The sequence below is a fragment of the Nelumbo nucifera genome, chromosome 5 (genome assembly GCF_055504915.1).
Source record: "Nelumbo nucifera cultivar China Antique chromosome 5, China Antique-T2T, whole genome shotgun sequence".
NCBI lineage: Eukaryota > Viridiplantae > Streptophyta > Magnoliopsida > Proteales > Nelumbonaceae > Nelumbo > Nelumbo nucifera.
Genome location: NC_142653.1, coordinates 51,743,326 through 51,757,171, shown reverse-complemented (window position 1 = coordinate 51,757,171; position 13,846 = coordinate 51,743,326). Strand labels below are relative to the sequence as shown.

The 13,846-nt window shown below is 34.8% G+C and overlaps 1 protein-coding gene across 1 annotated transcript; it reads left to right on the top strand.

Annotated features, from left to right (window-relative positions):
* Positions 1–7,171: 7,171 nt before the first annotated feature.
* LOC104596696 (putative disease resistance protein At1g50180) lies at positions 7,172–10,707 on the top strand. Its single transcript, XM_010257949.3, has one exon. The coding sequence runs from the start codon at positions 7,509–7,511 to the stop codon at positions 10,236–10,238; it is 2,730 nt and encodes a 909-aa protein (XP_010256251.1). The 5' UTR covers positions 7,172–7,508; the 3' UTR covers positions 10,239–10,707.
* The last annotated feature ends 3,139 nt before the right edge of the window (positions 10,708–13,846 follow it).

Sequence of the window (13,846 nt, the reverse complement as noted above, 5' to 3'; positions counted from 1 at the left end):
TATGATTTCAAGATAAACCATCCTTAAAACACCAGAGATAATAGAGAAAGTAAATTCTAAATTGGCCACATTTAAGGCAAAACTCCTATCTCGAGCAAGGAAACCACAATCGTTAAATAAGTTCTACAAGCCCTACCTACTTACATTACGTGAACTTCTCTTTTACCCAAAAAGATTGTAAACCAGATTGAGAAGCTCTAGTGAAATTTTTGGTCGGAGGGCTCCTCACTCCATTCATTTATGTAGGGGTGTCAATCGGTTAGTTTTGGTTTGGATCCAATTCGATCCAAATCTCATCAAATGGATTTGGGCCAATTATAATTATTGGATTGAGCCAATTCAAAATAAATTGGTTCATATTCTTATTGGTTTGAATTGGACCTAAACCAAATTTCCAATAATCTGATCATGAGGCCAAACCCTTGTCCAATTTGAAATCAATCAAAACTGAAGCCAGCATAAAATCACTTTTACAGAAATACTTTTATAAAAGCATTTTTATAAAAATAATTTTATGAAAAATATTTTTGTGAAAGCACTTTTATAAAAATACTTTTATGAAAGCGTTTTTACACAAGTAATTTTATGAAAGCACTTTTATAGAAGTAGTTTTATAAAATCACTTTTACAAAAACACTTTAGTAAAAGCACTTGTACAAAAGTACTTTTATGAAAACACTTTTACAAAAGTACTTTTATGAAGGAACTTTTATAAAAGTACTTTTACATGAAAGCACTTTTATGAAATCACTTTTACAAAAAAAACTTTTATAGAAGTACTTTTATGAAAGCACTTTTATAAAAGTAGTTTTATAGAAGCACTTTTACAAAAGTACTTTTACGAAAAACACTTACAAAAGTACTTTTATGAAAGCACTTATAAAAGTACTTTTACAAAAAAACTTTTACGGAAGTACTTTTATAAAAACACTTTTATGGAAGCACTTTTATGAAAGAACTTTTACCGAAAGCACTTTTATGAAAATATTTTTATAAAAGCATTTCTATGAAAGTACTTTTACGAAAGTATTTTTACAAAAGCACTTTTCTGGAAGTATTTTTATAAAAGCACTTTTATAAAAGTACTTTTATAAAAGTCTGGAAGTACTTTTCTAAAAGTGCTTTTACAAAAGCACTGTTATGAAGTACCTTCAATAAAGTGCTTTTGTAAAGCACTTTTACGAAAATACTTTTGTCAAAGTACTTTTACAAAAATGATTTTTCAATGTCAAAAGTGCTTTTATATAATTTTTGATATTTCATTTGGTTTGGATTGGATCCAATCCAATCCATTTACATTTTAATGGATTGAATTGGATTTGGTTTGTATTAAATCCAGTCCATTTGTAAGTGGATTCACATTGGACTGGATTGAGTTGGACCAAATCCGTCCAATTGACACCTCTACATCTATGCACACAATAGCATGAGAGAAAATTTGCAAGCCAAAGAAAAAAGTGGAGGATTAGGATTCAGAAAGATGGGAGAATTTAAAAGAGACCCTTTTACAAAACAAGTGTGGAGACTTTATAAATGCAAATGGTGTCTGGTCTCAAGTCATCAAGTAAAAAGATATGAAAATGAAATCCTTATTTCAATTAAGGCTCCATTCGGAAGGAGTACAAATACAAATTATGTAGAGCACAAAACCTTTTATTTTATATTATTTTGTATGTATTTGTACTGTGCATATTTGTATTTCTACTCCTTCCAAACTAAGGCTAAAGAAAAAACACTCGTGTGACTCCCCTTGGTGTAAAAAAGTTGTGACTAAAACAAATCAAAGATTACCTCTTCTTTCAAATAAAAGATGGGTTCAAGGTTCACATCCAAGACCATGGATTCCTACATTAGAGTGGCTCTCCTCAGTTAAGGGAAGATTTGAACAGCCAATGTTACAATAACAGTCAACGAATTGTTAGATAATGAAGGGAACTAGAATATCCAACTCTTGAGGGACTTGTTCACAATGAACTCTGTAAATTACACCGTTCAACTTCGTAGGTCATCCCTAATTCCTAAAGACACCCTTCTATGGAAAAGATTTAAAAGAACAAGGTACTGTGTATCACATTGTTCATCAGCCACTTCCCATCATCCTCAGAGCCAACAAGGTCATGGAACATCGTTTAGAGGGCTAAAGTTCTATTAGGTTCCAAATCTTCATGCCACAATGAGACCAACTTCGCACTTTCTTTAAATCAACGCAAGAATCATGGCAACATTTATTCTTTGTTCACAACACATATAGACTTAAGCCCAGAGGCCATACTAAATTTGCAGCTTAGTCAATTCATGCCCCAATGGGTACAATCTAAATTAAAGTCCCTTCCCAAAGATACTCAACAACTATACATATTGCAAAATTTCTCATCCTATTCAAACTCATTTGGGACATGAGAAGTGCATAATTGCATGGCCAACCTCCTCTCTATCCATCTCAACTAATTGAAAAAGTTGAATCTTTCATGTCACCATTACAGAAGCTCACCATTACAATGCAGACCTCCTTAATATCTGCTTTTCATAGAAGGAGCCTACGTACATGTCAACTACATGGGTAGTGATTGGAATCATAATTTTATCTAAGGCTTCATCTATTGTTTCTGCAGAAAGTCAAAGAATTCCAGCCACATCTGCAGCCTAAGTTGAATGCAGAGCACTAATAGGACTAAAGAAAGCAGTGAGGCTGGACATTAAGGCCCCGCTTGTTTTTTGGGAAGTTAGAGTAAATGCTTTTTTTCGGATAAATTTTTTTCACAAAACACTTACTCCAGTAAGTGCATTTATCCATATTCTTTTATTTCTCAAATAAATAAGACAATGACCATTTTAACAATAAAAAAATCATTATTAAAAATGGTAATTTGTCCCATCCAAGTGTTGATCACTTTCTTTCTCACTTGGGAGATGAGTATCACTTACTTGGATAAGTGATACCTAGGGAAAATGAATTTTCAGTGAACCCCACATGAATTAAAAAAAAAAGAACATGAATATCTTGGTCAATGGGAACTAAGATCCCATTAACCAATTTTTCCCCTCTCAAAATCCAAAAAAAAAAAAAAAGAATGGGCCCTAAGTCAATGTTATTAACTTATTATTATTATTATTATTATTATTATTGTTATTTTATTTTATTTTTTTGTGATTCATCAGGGGTGATAATACAGTTCATAAAGACATAAAAGCTGAAAGGGATCTGCACACTTTAAATATCATGTTTAGAATCTCTGAATTTATTTTGATTATGTATGTCTAAATCATATAAGTAGACCAGGTAATACTAGGGGTGTCAATTGGACTGGATTTGGTCCAATCCGATCCAGTCCAATGTGAGCCCATTATAAATGGCCAGGTCCACTCCAATCCAATGAATGTTTTGGACCAATTTGGACCAGTCCAATTCAATATCTGGACTGTCCAATCTATTCAAATTCATTTTGATTTATTTAGATTGATTTCAACTCAAACCTGGTCCATTGATACATACATTCTTATCTTATATCAATGGACCAGATAGTGGCTTAATCCAACCCAATCCAATATAAATTTATTACAGACCGATTAGGTCCAATCCAATCTAATAAATGTTTTGGACCGGATTGGTCCCATCCAATGTCTTTTTAGTCCTTCCAATCCGTCCAAATTGATTTTGGACTGGACGGGGTCCAATCCAAAACCAGTCCATTGACACCCTTAAGTAACACTACTGCCATGAACTTGCTTACCATGCTTATAAATATAACAGTATAGTCATGACTAATTGTAGTAGGAACACTCCTTATGAATTTAGGGGTGGCAAATGGGTGCCCACCCACATTGACCCTTTGACCCATTTGTCACCCACTTGACCCACCTTGTTTTTGGTTCTTAATGCTTTACAACCCACTTGACCCTCACCCACCCTAACCCACTCATATGACTTGCTAATCCAATGCAAATATTAAGAAAATACAAATGCTTTAGCCAAACAAAAGTACAAATATTAAGAAAATTATTGAGAAATACCAGTATTAATAAAAACATACAAATTTTGAAAAATAGTAAAAAACAAAAAGTTAGGAAAAAATGAAAATGATAGAATTAAAAAAAGATATTTGTTTAGAAAGTAGAAATTGCATAAAATACCTAAATTGAAAAAATTAAAATAATTATATATTTCAACCCAAAACTTGTGGAAAAATAAAAGAATAATAAAATTCAAAAAATATTTTTCAAATAAGAAAATAAAAATGTATAAAACATGGAAACAACAAAAAAATTATACAGGGAAATTATAGGAAATTATAAAAACAAAAGAATAGAAAATTATATAAGTTGCAAAAAATTTACAAAAAAGCAAAAATATAACATAAGTTATAAGAAAATACATAAATTGAAGCAAATGTAAAAAAATACAAAAAATAGAAATTGTAGAAAAATAATAGAAATTATAAAAACAACAAAAAATATAAAAAGGAAAAATTGCAAATAAAAATAAAAGAAAAAGCATAAATTGCAAAAAAAAACGTTAAAAATGTAGATTTTGTCCTGCAATGGTAGGACGATCAGGGAGATCTGGTGCAATTTCGGAAAGTTTTGGGAGAAATAGTATTGGGTTCACACTAGATTTTGAACCTCTATCTTCTGCTATTGCTGTAATTGTGAAAAAAAAAAGAGAATATTGTCTGGCCTTGTTCTATAATGGTAGAAAGACTAGAGAGTCGGTGCGAATCGAATCTCAATCGTCGGCTGTCATTGCAGTGGCAAAAACACAACTCTCATTCATTTGCTCTATCTTCCATCAGAGGTGAAGAAGGAAAACACAGGCACCAGCGGAACTATTCGAACCTTTGTTTGTCAATCGCCGGCCATCACTGCATCTCCCTTCTCTCTCCTTCCATCGGTGGTGAAGAAGAAAAACACAATCCTCTTAGAACTATTTGAACCTTAGTTTGTTAATTGCCAACCACCGCTGTATCTCCCTTCTCACTCCTTCCGTTAGTGGTGGAGAAGGAAAATTTAGTTGTCATAAAGGTATTTGAACCCCAGTTCGCCAGTTCCCAGCTGCCGCTGCTTCTCCTTCCATCGATTATGCAAAGTTGCAAACCCAAACTCTTTTGGGTAAGCAAATGAATGAGGGTTGTTTTTTTAGAAATTGTAATTGCTATTAAGAATAGGATTTGGGAAATTAGGTGTTCAGGTTAAGACTTAAGAGGGAAGTTATTTTTTACCTATTTATCTCTAGAAGTTTGGTTTTTTCGATTAACCAAACTGCTAAATGCAATAACCAAAACTAAAAACTGAAAACTCTAATAAACGATGTTTAAAACCGAAACTGAACTAATCGCCCCAAAAACATCAAACCCAGCACAACTTGCAGCTGTGTTATTGGGCATATCCCAATTTTGACAAAGAGGAAACATCCATTGTGAAAAAGACAAAAGAATATCCATCCAAGGCACTAAAAGTCCACTCGTTCACAATGGGCTGGCCCACCATAGGACTTGTATTTTGCATATAATGTTTGGCTAAGTGGCTACTTTTGACCAGTCCTTACCTGGTATTGATTTGGTGAGAAAAAAAAAAAAAACATGAAAACGAAAATTACTTGAACTTTCATTTTATTTTTCATGGGTTGAAACTTCCACTCATTTTCCCCATCAAAAAACACAAATTAAAATGTGCGATTACCATAAAATTCTCGGTAAATGATTGGAGATGCTTTTATGCAATTTAAATTTCAAGTATACTTTTACATACCAACTATTATTTTTTCTCTCAAAATATTTGTGTTTTTTCTGTGTTAATATACCAAATGTTAGTGTACTTTACTACGTTGTTACCAACTCACCAAAAAGAGACTCTTACTCACCCAATGTTATCAAGTATCAAACTCAAAGTGGACTGGACATGAAAATCAGGGCTCAACAATCTATACGGGTTTTTGTTTTCTGATTGCTAGAAATGTTTATTTGGTTAAACTTTCCACTGTTCACGGGTTGGGTTGGGTCAGTTTATTGCGATTTTTCCAATCGACTCGACTTGGTCGGGTTACCTGACATAGAAACCAAAACCGACCCAGTGTTAAGCAAAATCGACCTAGTCGATTTGAGTCGGGTTGGGTCAGTTTGGGTTGGTTTCGGTTCTAAGTTCATCCCTGTGATAAAATCTTGCTAATTTTAAAAGCAGTCATAAATTGAACATCATTTCAGCCATCTCCTATGATAAAATTTAAATGAAAAGTTAATCACAAAAGTTATTTATTAATCACTATTCACTAATCCAAAGTTTCTTGCAACCATTCAAAAACTAGGTGGCCTAATGGGCCTTGGAACTTCATGTTTGAACTAAGTCGGTTCGGTTTTCTTGTGTGAAAACCGAAACCGATCCGAATCATCGGTTTAGGAATTTGAACAACCTGAAACCGACCCGTGCTAATGAAAACCCGGCCGACTCGGGTTGGGTCGGTCCGGGTTGGTCGGTTTGATCGGGTTGGGCATTCTTATGAACAGCCCTATTAATATATTTATACCCTGTTTTTTTTTTTTTTTTTTTTTTTTTTTTTTTTTTTTTTTGCTTTAGCCTCCAAGGGGCAACGCAAAGGGGATTTGGGGTTAATTCGTCCCCTAAACCCATAAGCCCCCAACCCAGGTGCAGATGGGATTTGATCCAAAGTCTCTGTTATGATCAACAGGATACCTTACCAACCAACCAGGAAGTAAGGACTAAGATATTGGCCAAGGCCCACCCTAGAAATTTTAGGACTGGGCTAGTGGGCTGGACTGGACCAGGAAAAAGATGATCAACCCTATACGTAGGAGTGTCAAGTGGACTGGATTTGGTCCAATCCGGTCCAATCCAATGTGAGTCCATTACAAATGGACTTAGTCCAATCTAGTCCAACAAATATTTTAGCCTCCAACCCAGTGTCCATTTCAATGGACCAGATATTGGCTCAATCCAATATAAATTCATTATGGACAGACCAAGTCTAATCCAATATGTCATATTGGTCATCCAGTTCGTCCAAATTCAATATGTCTTATTGGTTCGTCCAATCTGTTCAAATAGATTTTGATTTGGATGGAGTCTAACCCAAAACTGGTCCATTGACACCCCTACCTATATGTATCCATATCAGACGAGAAGTATATCGTAAGCAAACTAAACTATTAATATTTCATGCCTATTTCTGAAAAACAGGAAGCCCTTTCCAAAAAGTATTGCCCTTTTCAGTTTCTTTTCTTAAAAAAAAAAAAACAAAAAACAAAAAAAATGCTCTTTTCAGTTTAAGGGTTCTCATCCAATTTATAAGTGGTTGTGATTCGTCTAAACCTTTTGGTTTTGGGTATCATGTCTTTCCGGCATCATAGATCATATAAAAGAGAGATGCTACTGATAAACCGGATTGAGTACGCAATTGGTTGACTAGTCAAGTCCATGGTCACATTTTCCTTCAAGTAAATATCATCTGAGATGGTGCGAGGAAGTATGCTCATAAGAATAGGGAGAAAGAGTTTCAGATGGCTGAATCTGCTGTTGCCTCTGTTGTATTTAGGCTCGGTGTTCTACTCGCTAGAGAAGCAGAAGTCTTACTTTCTGGGGTGAGTAATCAAGTTGAATGGCTGCGGTCCGAATTGATAAGGATGCAAGGCTTTCTAAGATATGCAGAGGAGAACCAATTAGAAGGTCAACCGATCAACAACTGGATTACGGAAATTAGAGACCTTGCTTCAGAGATTGAGGATGCTATTACCCTCTACATCCAGAAAGAAGCAGCACGAAGGGAAAGAAGAGGATGGAAGGGCTTCCCAAACAGGGTCTTCACCATCAACAGCAAGTGGAAAGACCTCCATAAGTTTGGAAAGCAAATCGAAGAAATCCAGAATAAGATTGCAAGCATTCACAGGAGTCGGCAAATATATGGTATTGGAGAAAATAGCAACTCAAATACAGCGAAAATCTCTGCAATTGAGACGCAGAAGCAACTAAGACGGACCTATTCACATGGTGTAGAAGAGGATGTCACTGGATTTGAAGAAAACACTCACCAGTTGGTGGCTCAGTTGTTGAACGAGGACCGACGGCTCCGTGTGGTTTCCATCGTTGGCATGGGGGGTCTTGGAAAGACTACTCTCGCCAAGCAAGTCTACCATCACAAAGACGTTAGACACCACTTTGATTGTAGCGCCTGGGCTTTTATATCTCAGCAACCCAGCAGGAGAGATGTGTTGCACGGGTTCATCAAAAGGGCTAATCATTTCTGCAAAGAGGATATAGAGATGATTCAGCAAATGAACGAGGAAGAATTGGTTTCGAAGCTTTACAAAATATTGGATTCGAAGCGATATTTGCTGGTTCTTGATGATATTTGGAGGAAGGAAGATTGGGATTGCCTGAAATCCGCTTTCCCAAATGGGCGAAAGGGAAGCAAAATTATCATAACCACCCGTAACAAGGAAGTCGCTTTGCACGCTGATCCATTTAGTATTCCCTACAAACTCGAGACCTTGACACCAGAGCAAAGCTGGGATCTGTTTTGCAAGAAAGCATTCAATGGAGCCACAAACAGTAGTTATTCTCCAGCTTTAGAGAAGATTGGGAAAGAGATGTTGGAGAAATGTTGCGGCCTGCCTCTGGCCATCGTTGTATTAGGAGGGCTGTTAGCAACAAAAAGCTCTGTCTATGAATGGGAGGATGTGCACGAAAGTATCAAATCCATCTTTGCAAAAGGGGAACAACATGGAGGAGGAGTCATGGGGATTCTGGCGTTAAGCTACGATGATCTACCTTACCACCTGAAACGTTGCTTCCTTTATTTAGCACTCTTCCCAGAGGACTGCGAAATCCCCAGAAGGAGATTGATCCAGCTGTGGCTCGTTGAGGATTTCATAGTCGAATGTAGACGGGGAGAAACCTTGGAAAGCCTTGCAAATAAGTGTTTCGAGGAGCTGCTTGATAGGTTTATTCTAGAGGTGGGATCCATCAGCCCAATTGGAAGGGTTAAGACATGCCGCATTCATGACCTCATGCGAGATCTGTGTGTGTCAAAAGCAAGGGAGCAGAACTTCGCTGAAAGTTATCATCCTGCAAAAACATCTCTTGGATTGCGAAGGAACGCTGTGCATTTTGATGCAGACAGGTACTATCTCTCCCTCAAGAAACATACCTCACAACTCCGCTCTCTTTCGTTCTTCACTGTCTTGAGAAGCTACCAACTGAAGCCTGTCTGTGAGCACTTCAAATCGCTTCAGATCTTGGATCTTGAGGGCGTCTTTGTCACAAGACTACCTAAGGAAATAGGAAGGTTAAGGCAATTGAAGTACTTAGGCCTAAGGAACACTAACATTGAAAAGATTCCGAGCTCCATAGGCAACTTGCAGAGATTGGAAACCCTAGATCTGTTTCATAGATCTCTCCCCACACTAATTGTACCCAACGTGATATGGAGGATGAAACAACTGAGATACATTTGTCTTCCTGAGCGCCAAAACCAGGATTTACAGTTGCGAATAGATACTTTGACAGGGCTCCAAGCCCTATTGAATGTCAGCGTTAGTAGATGGATGGAAGAAGATTTGGGCCATTTGGCCAATTTGACTAATCTTCGAAAATTAAGCATATTGAGCATCTTGAATCCATCTCAAGGGCAAGCAGTGTTGGAATCCGTAAGAAAATTCCACTACCTTCAAACTTTGAAGTTGAAGTCGAATGGGCTTGGGAAACTAATTCATAGTCTGGAACCAATTTCTGGTTTTAAGCATCCCCTGAGAATGAATCTGTCAGGAGAAATAGAAAAGCTACCTGGTCCACTTGATTTTCCACCAAAACTCACCAAATTGACCTTAGAGGAGTCCAGATTTGGGCAACTGCAGCTATCTGCGCTTGAGAAGCTACCATTTTTGATGGTGCTTAACCTGTATACTGAATCATATGTAGAGAAGGAAATGGTTTGTCTTAGAAATGGCTTTCCTCAACTTGAGTTTCTTGGGTTCTCTGATCTACATGAATTAGAGAAATGGAGAATAGAAGAAGGAGCAATGCCAAGACTTAGACGTTTACATATTGAATACTGTAATAGGTGGAAAATGGTTCCAGAAGGATTGAGGTTCATAACTACGCTGTGTGAACTGGATGTGATTAAAATGCCAAAAGAATTCGAAGACAACATCAAAGGGAATGGAGTGGGTTTCTGCGAGGTCCAGCATATACCATCTATCAGATTTGATCTGAAATATGCAAGAAAAATATAATAGGACGAATTATAACATTAGTTATATGATTAATTCCCCCATTTCTACCCTGTTTGTTTGTACCTTCCATTAATTCTACCCTGTTCTACATCTGATTAGTTTGTGCCCAGGATTTTTTTATTTTATTTTTTCTTTTAGTTTAGAATTTTCAATCAATTGGGCACATCATGAGTCGGGCATAAGCCCAGAAGCAGGTTAGCAAGATGAATTTTAACTTCCATATGTAGTTAGGACAACCAATGTAAAAGTTGGTTCATAGATGGGAGAGGGAGTCTAACTGGGATGGTGTTTGGTTCTATTATCGTTTATTTAAAAAATGGCATCAGCTTATTGCCATATATGTGTTTGGTTCTATTATTCTTTATTTAAAAAATGGTATCAGCTTAGTGCCATATAGGTATTTATCTAATAGAGTTTGAAATATTGTTTGATTAAATCTTTATCAAATAAACATTTGTCTCAATTTATATGAGAATCATTTGTTAGGAAAACTTATTTTTCATGATTCCACCACCATCATATTCTTTTTCACTATTCAACCATTGTATCTACTAATGCGTAAGGATCAAAACAACATCAATAAACTTTTTCAACGATTTTCTTTCCAACATACATGTTGTACAAAATATTTATTAAGGAGTTTAAGGGCCCCAAGATTGTCACATCCTAGTTCTGAGACTATAGGCTTGTTGGATCACTTACACAGTTACACCTTTCAGATGAGGCGCCATACAATTGGTTCTGAATGTATGAAGGGAGAAAACGCATGCGGGTCATGCCATGCTAGCCCAGCACGACTTGATTTACATTTCTATTCGAATCCGTCCAATACTGGGGACGGGACAGAAAAATTCAAGGATTCTCCATCTTTGATGAGGAGTGGGGTGCCTTGCCTTGAACCCGCCTTAACACTGGGGATGGGGCGGAGATGGGGTAGAGTGTCTTGACTATGGGGCAGGGACAAGGATGGGGTGCCCTGCCCTAAATCCACCCTGTTGTCATTCCTATATAAATGTTAATTATTAGTGAACTTAATAAAATGTTTGCTTTTGTAACTAGATTTATTAAAAAATTAAATTTATTAAAAAAATATTTGTTCATATTAACTTAACAATAATTAATAAAAAAAATTTAATTATTAATTTAATATTAATTAATAGTAAATAAAATTGTTAAATCTTTCAGATTTTTTCATGCATCACGCGGGACCCACTAGTATACTATAAAAACATGGTAAAAAATGGTAGGAGGAAGCCTCGACCTTTACTCAAAAACCCTCAACTTGAACAAAGACTTTCGAATTACTAAAACCAAAGATTAAAGTATCAGCATCGGGTATCGTATCGGATAACACGGATACGGATATACTTTGGAAATGCATAGATACTAACAACAAATATGGAAACATATGGATACGCTAGGAAAATACATACATATTATATAAATACATTAATAACACTAAATTTAAGATCAAAATAATGACAAAATAGCATATAAATACATAGAAAATGTAAATTTTAATGATATATATGAAGAAATATATTACAATTAATATACTATGGTGCATAAATACCATATAATTTTATTTATAATGGATCAAACAAGAGTCCAAGACACTAAACATGTGCACCTATTATATTTTAATTATTATATCAATTATTATTTTATTTTACTATTTTAATTTTTTAAATCAACAAAAATCAACTCAAATTAAGATATTAATTAATAGTTTATAAAAATATAATCTTAACTTGGAGTATATCAAATTTGCTAAAATTTCAAAGATACATTTCATATACAAATTCATAATTTTTAATTACTAAAATAATTATTCCATTACTAGTATGTTTATTTTTATAAATTTTATGAAAAAATCAATTTTTTTTGAAATAAATGTAGATTAGTGGATTTGATAGGTTCAATTTGATATTATATTCTTCAATACTTTTGTTTGTAATATTTTTATTTTTTGTAAATAATAAATATTTTATTGTTACTTATTAATGTAAATTAAAATATTACTTATAAGAACATATAAAAATTTTAAGATTTATATCATATGCGAATTTATAAAGTTTAATTATTAAAATGATTATTCTATTATTAAATAGATTATTTATTATATTAGTTTTTAAAATACTATTTTTAATATTATCTTTTAATTTTTAGTTAAGTTGTTAAGTATAAATATATGCTTTTTGTTTAAATTGCATGCATGGTTTTTAAAACCGAACTGGTGACCGAACCGGTCAGGGGTCCGGTTACTGGTTCGAATAGTCCAACGTTTCGTTTTGACAAAAACTAAAAAAATTAAAAAATAAAATAAAAAATTTGAAAAATGGTCAAAACCGTTCAAACAGTTAATCGGACAGTTCAGCGGTTTGCTAACCAAAATCAATGGTTTTGGGGGAAAAACGAAACCGGTCAGGTGATCGATTCCCGGTTTTCCGATCTAATCGTCCGGTCCAATACGGTTTTGAAAACCATGATTACATGTGAATATAAAAGGTAATAAAATTTATTTTGTTTTACTTTTAATCACAAAATAAAATGTTGCTTGGTGGCTTGGAATTGGAGCAAGACATGGACATGCTAAGTGGCCTTGGGTTTGAGTAATAGCAAATGCTTTTTTATGAGACTTGGCGAAACAGTCGACCCAACCCATCATGACCTTAATGAGTACCCTTGACCCAACCCACCTTGATCCTTTTCCACAGACCCTAATGGGTTGTTCGACCCATATTGACTCGCCAAAAGAATGGGTGAGTATGAGTGGGTTCCAAGGTGGGTGGGTCAATTGGGTTGGAGTCAAGATTGCCAGCCCTATTTATATTTATTTAAAAAAAAATTTATTACTTAACTATGACATCATAAGTTAATCAATTTGATTCGGATCGTTGAATTGCTTAGCCGCCACTTGGATAAACAACGATTTTGTTTTTGAGTTAGTTTTAAAATATATTGGTTTATATTGTTAAAAATATTGACATAAATCTGATTAATAGCATTTATTACTAAAAAATAACTCAAGTATAAAATTTAATAAGAAAAAATAAGAGTTAATACCTTTAAGTATAAGACTTAATGAGAAAGGATTAAATGCGATGAAAAGAAATAATCAAAACACAAAATAAAAACATATTAACGGCGATACCTAGATGAATAGAGAAATGATTACTAAACCCCATCCCTCAATGCAGAAATTGGTTCCAAAATCTTAGGCCATAGTAGGGAATCCCTACCTTTAGTGGGCCATGGCATTGGTGCAGACTGTCAAAATTTCTTGGATGTTATTTACTGCATTAGTTGAATGCTTAAAGTTGGATTGGTACATGGGATTATTTCCAAATTGTTGGATTTTAATCTCATAAGAGATTAAATCCAATGGGTTTGATTGGTCAATTACATGAGAAATTGCACCTGCACACTTGTTTGGAAAATTAGTTTTTCTCTTACAAAACCCAGTTTTGAACTTATCCCACATTGGAAAATTATAAGCTTTGTTTTTAGTATTTTAATAGGAGCTGATTTACACTCCTTAGAAATAGTAGAGGAGAGTATGGGGGTTTGATACCGCACAACGTGTGCGCGCGTGTGTGCGGTGCAAT

Bases quoted from the DNA above. Each gene is read 5' to 3' on its own strand.
- LOC104596696 (XM_010257949.3), top strand. From the start codon at position 7,509: ATGGCTGAATCTGCTGTTGCCTCTGTTGTATTTAGGCTCGGTGTTCTA.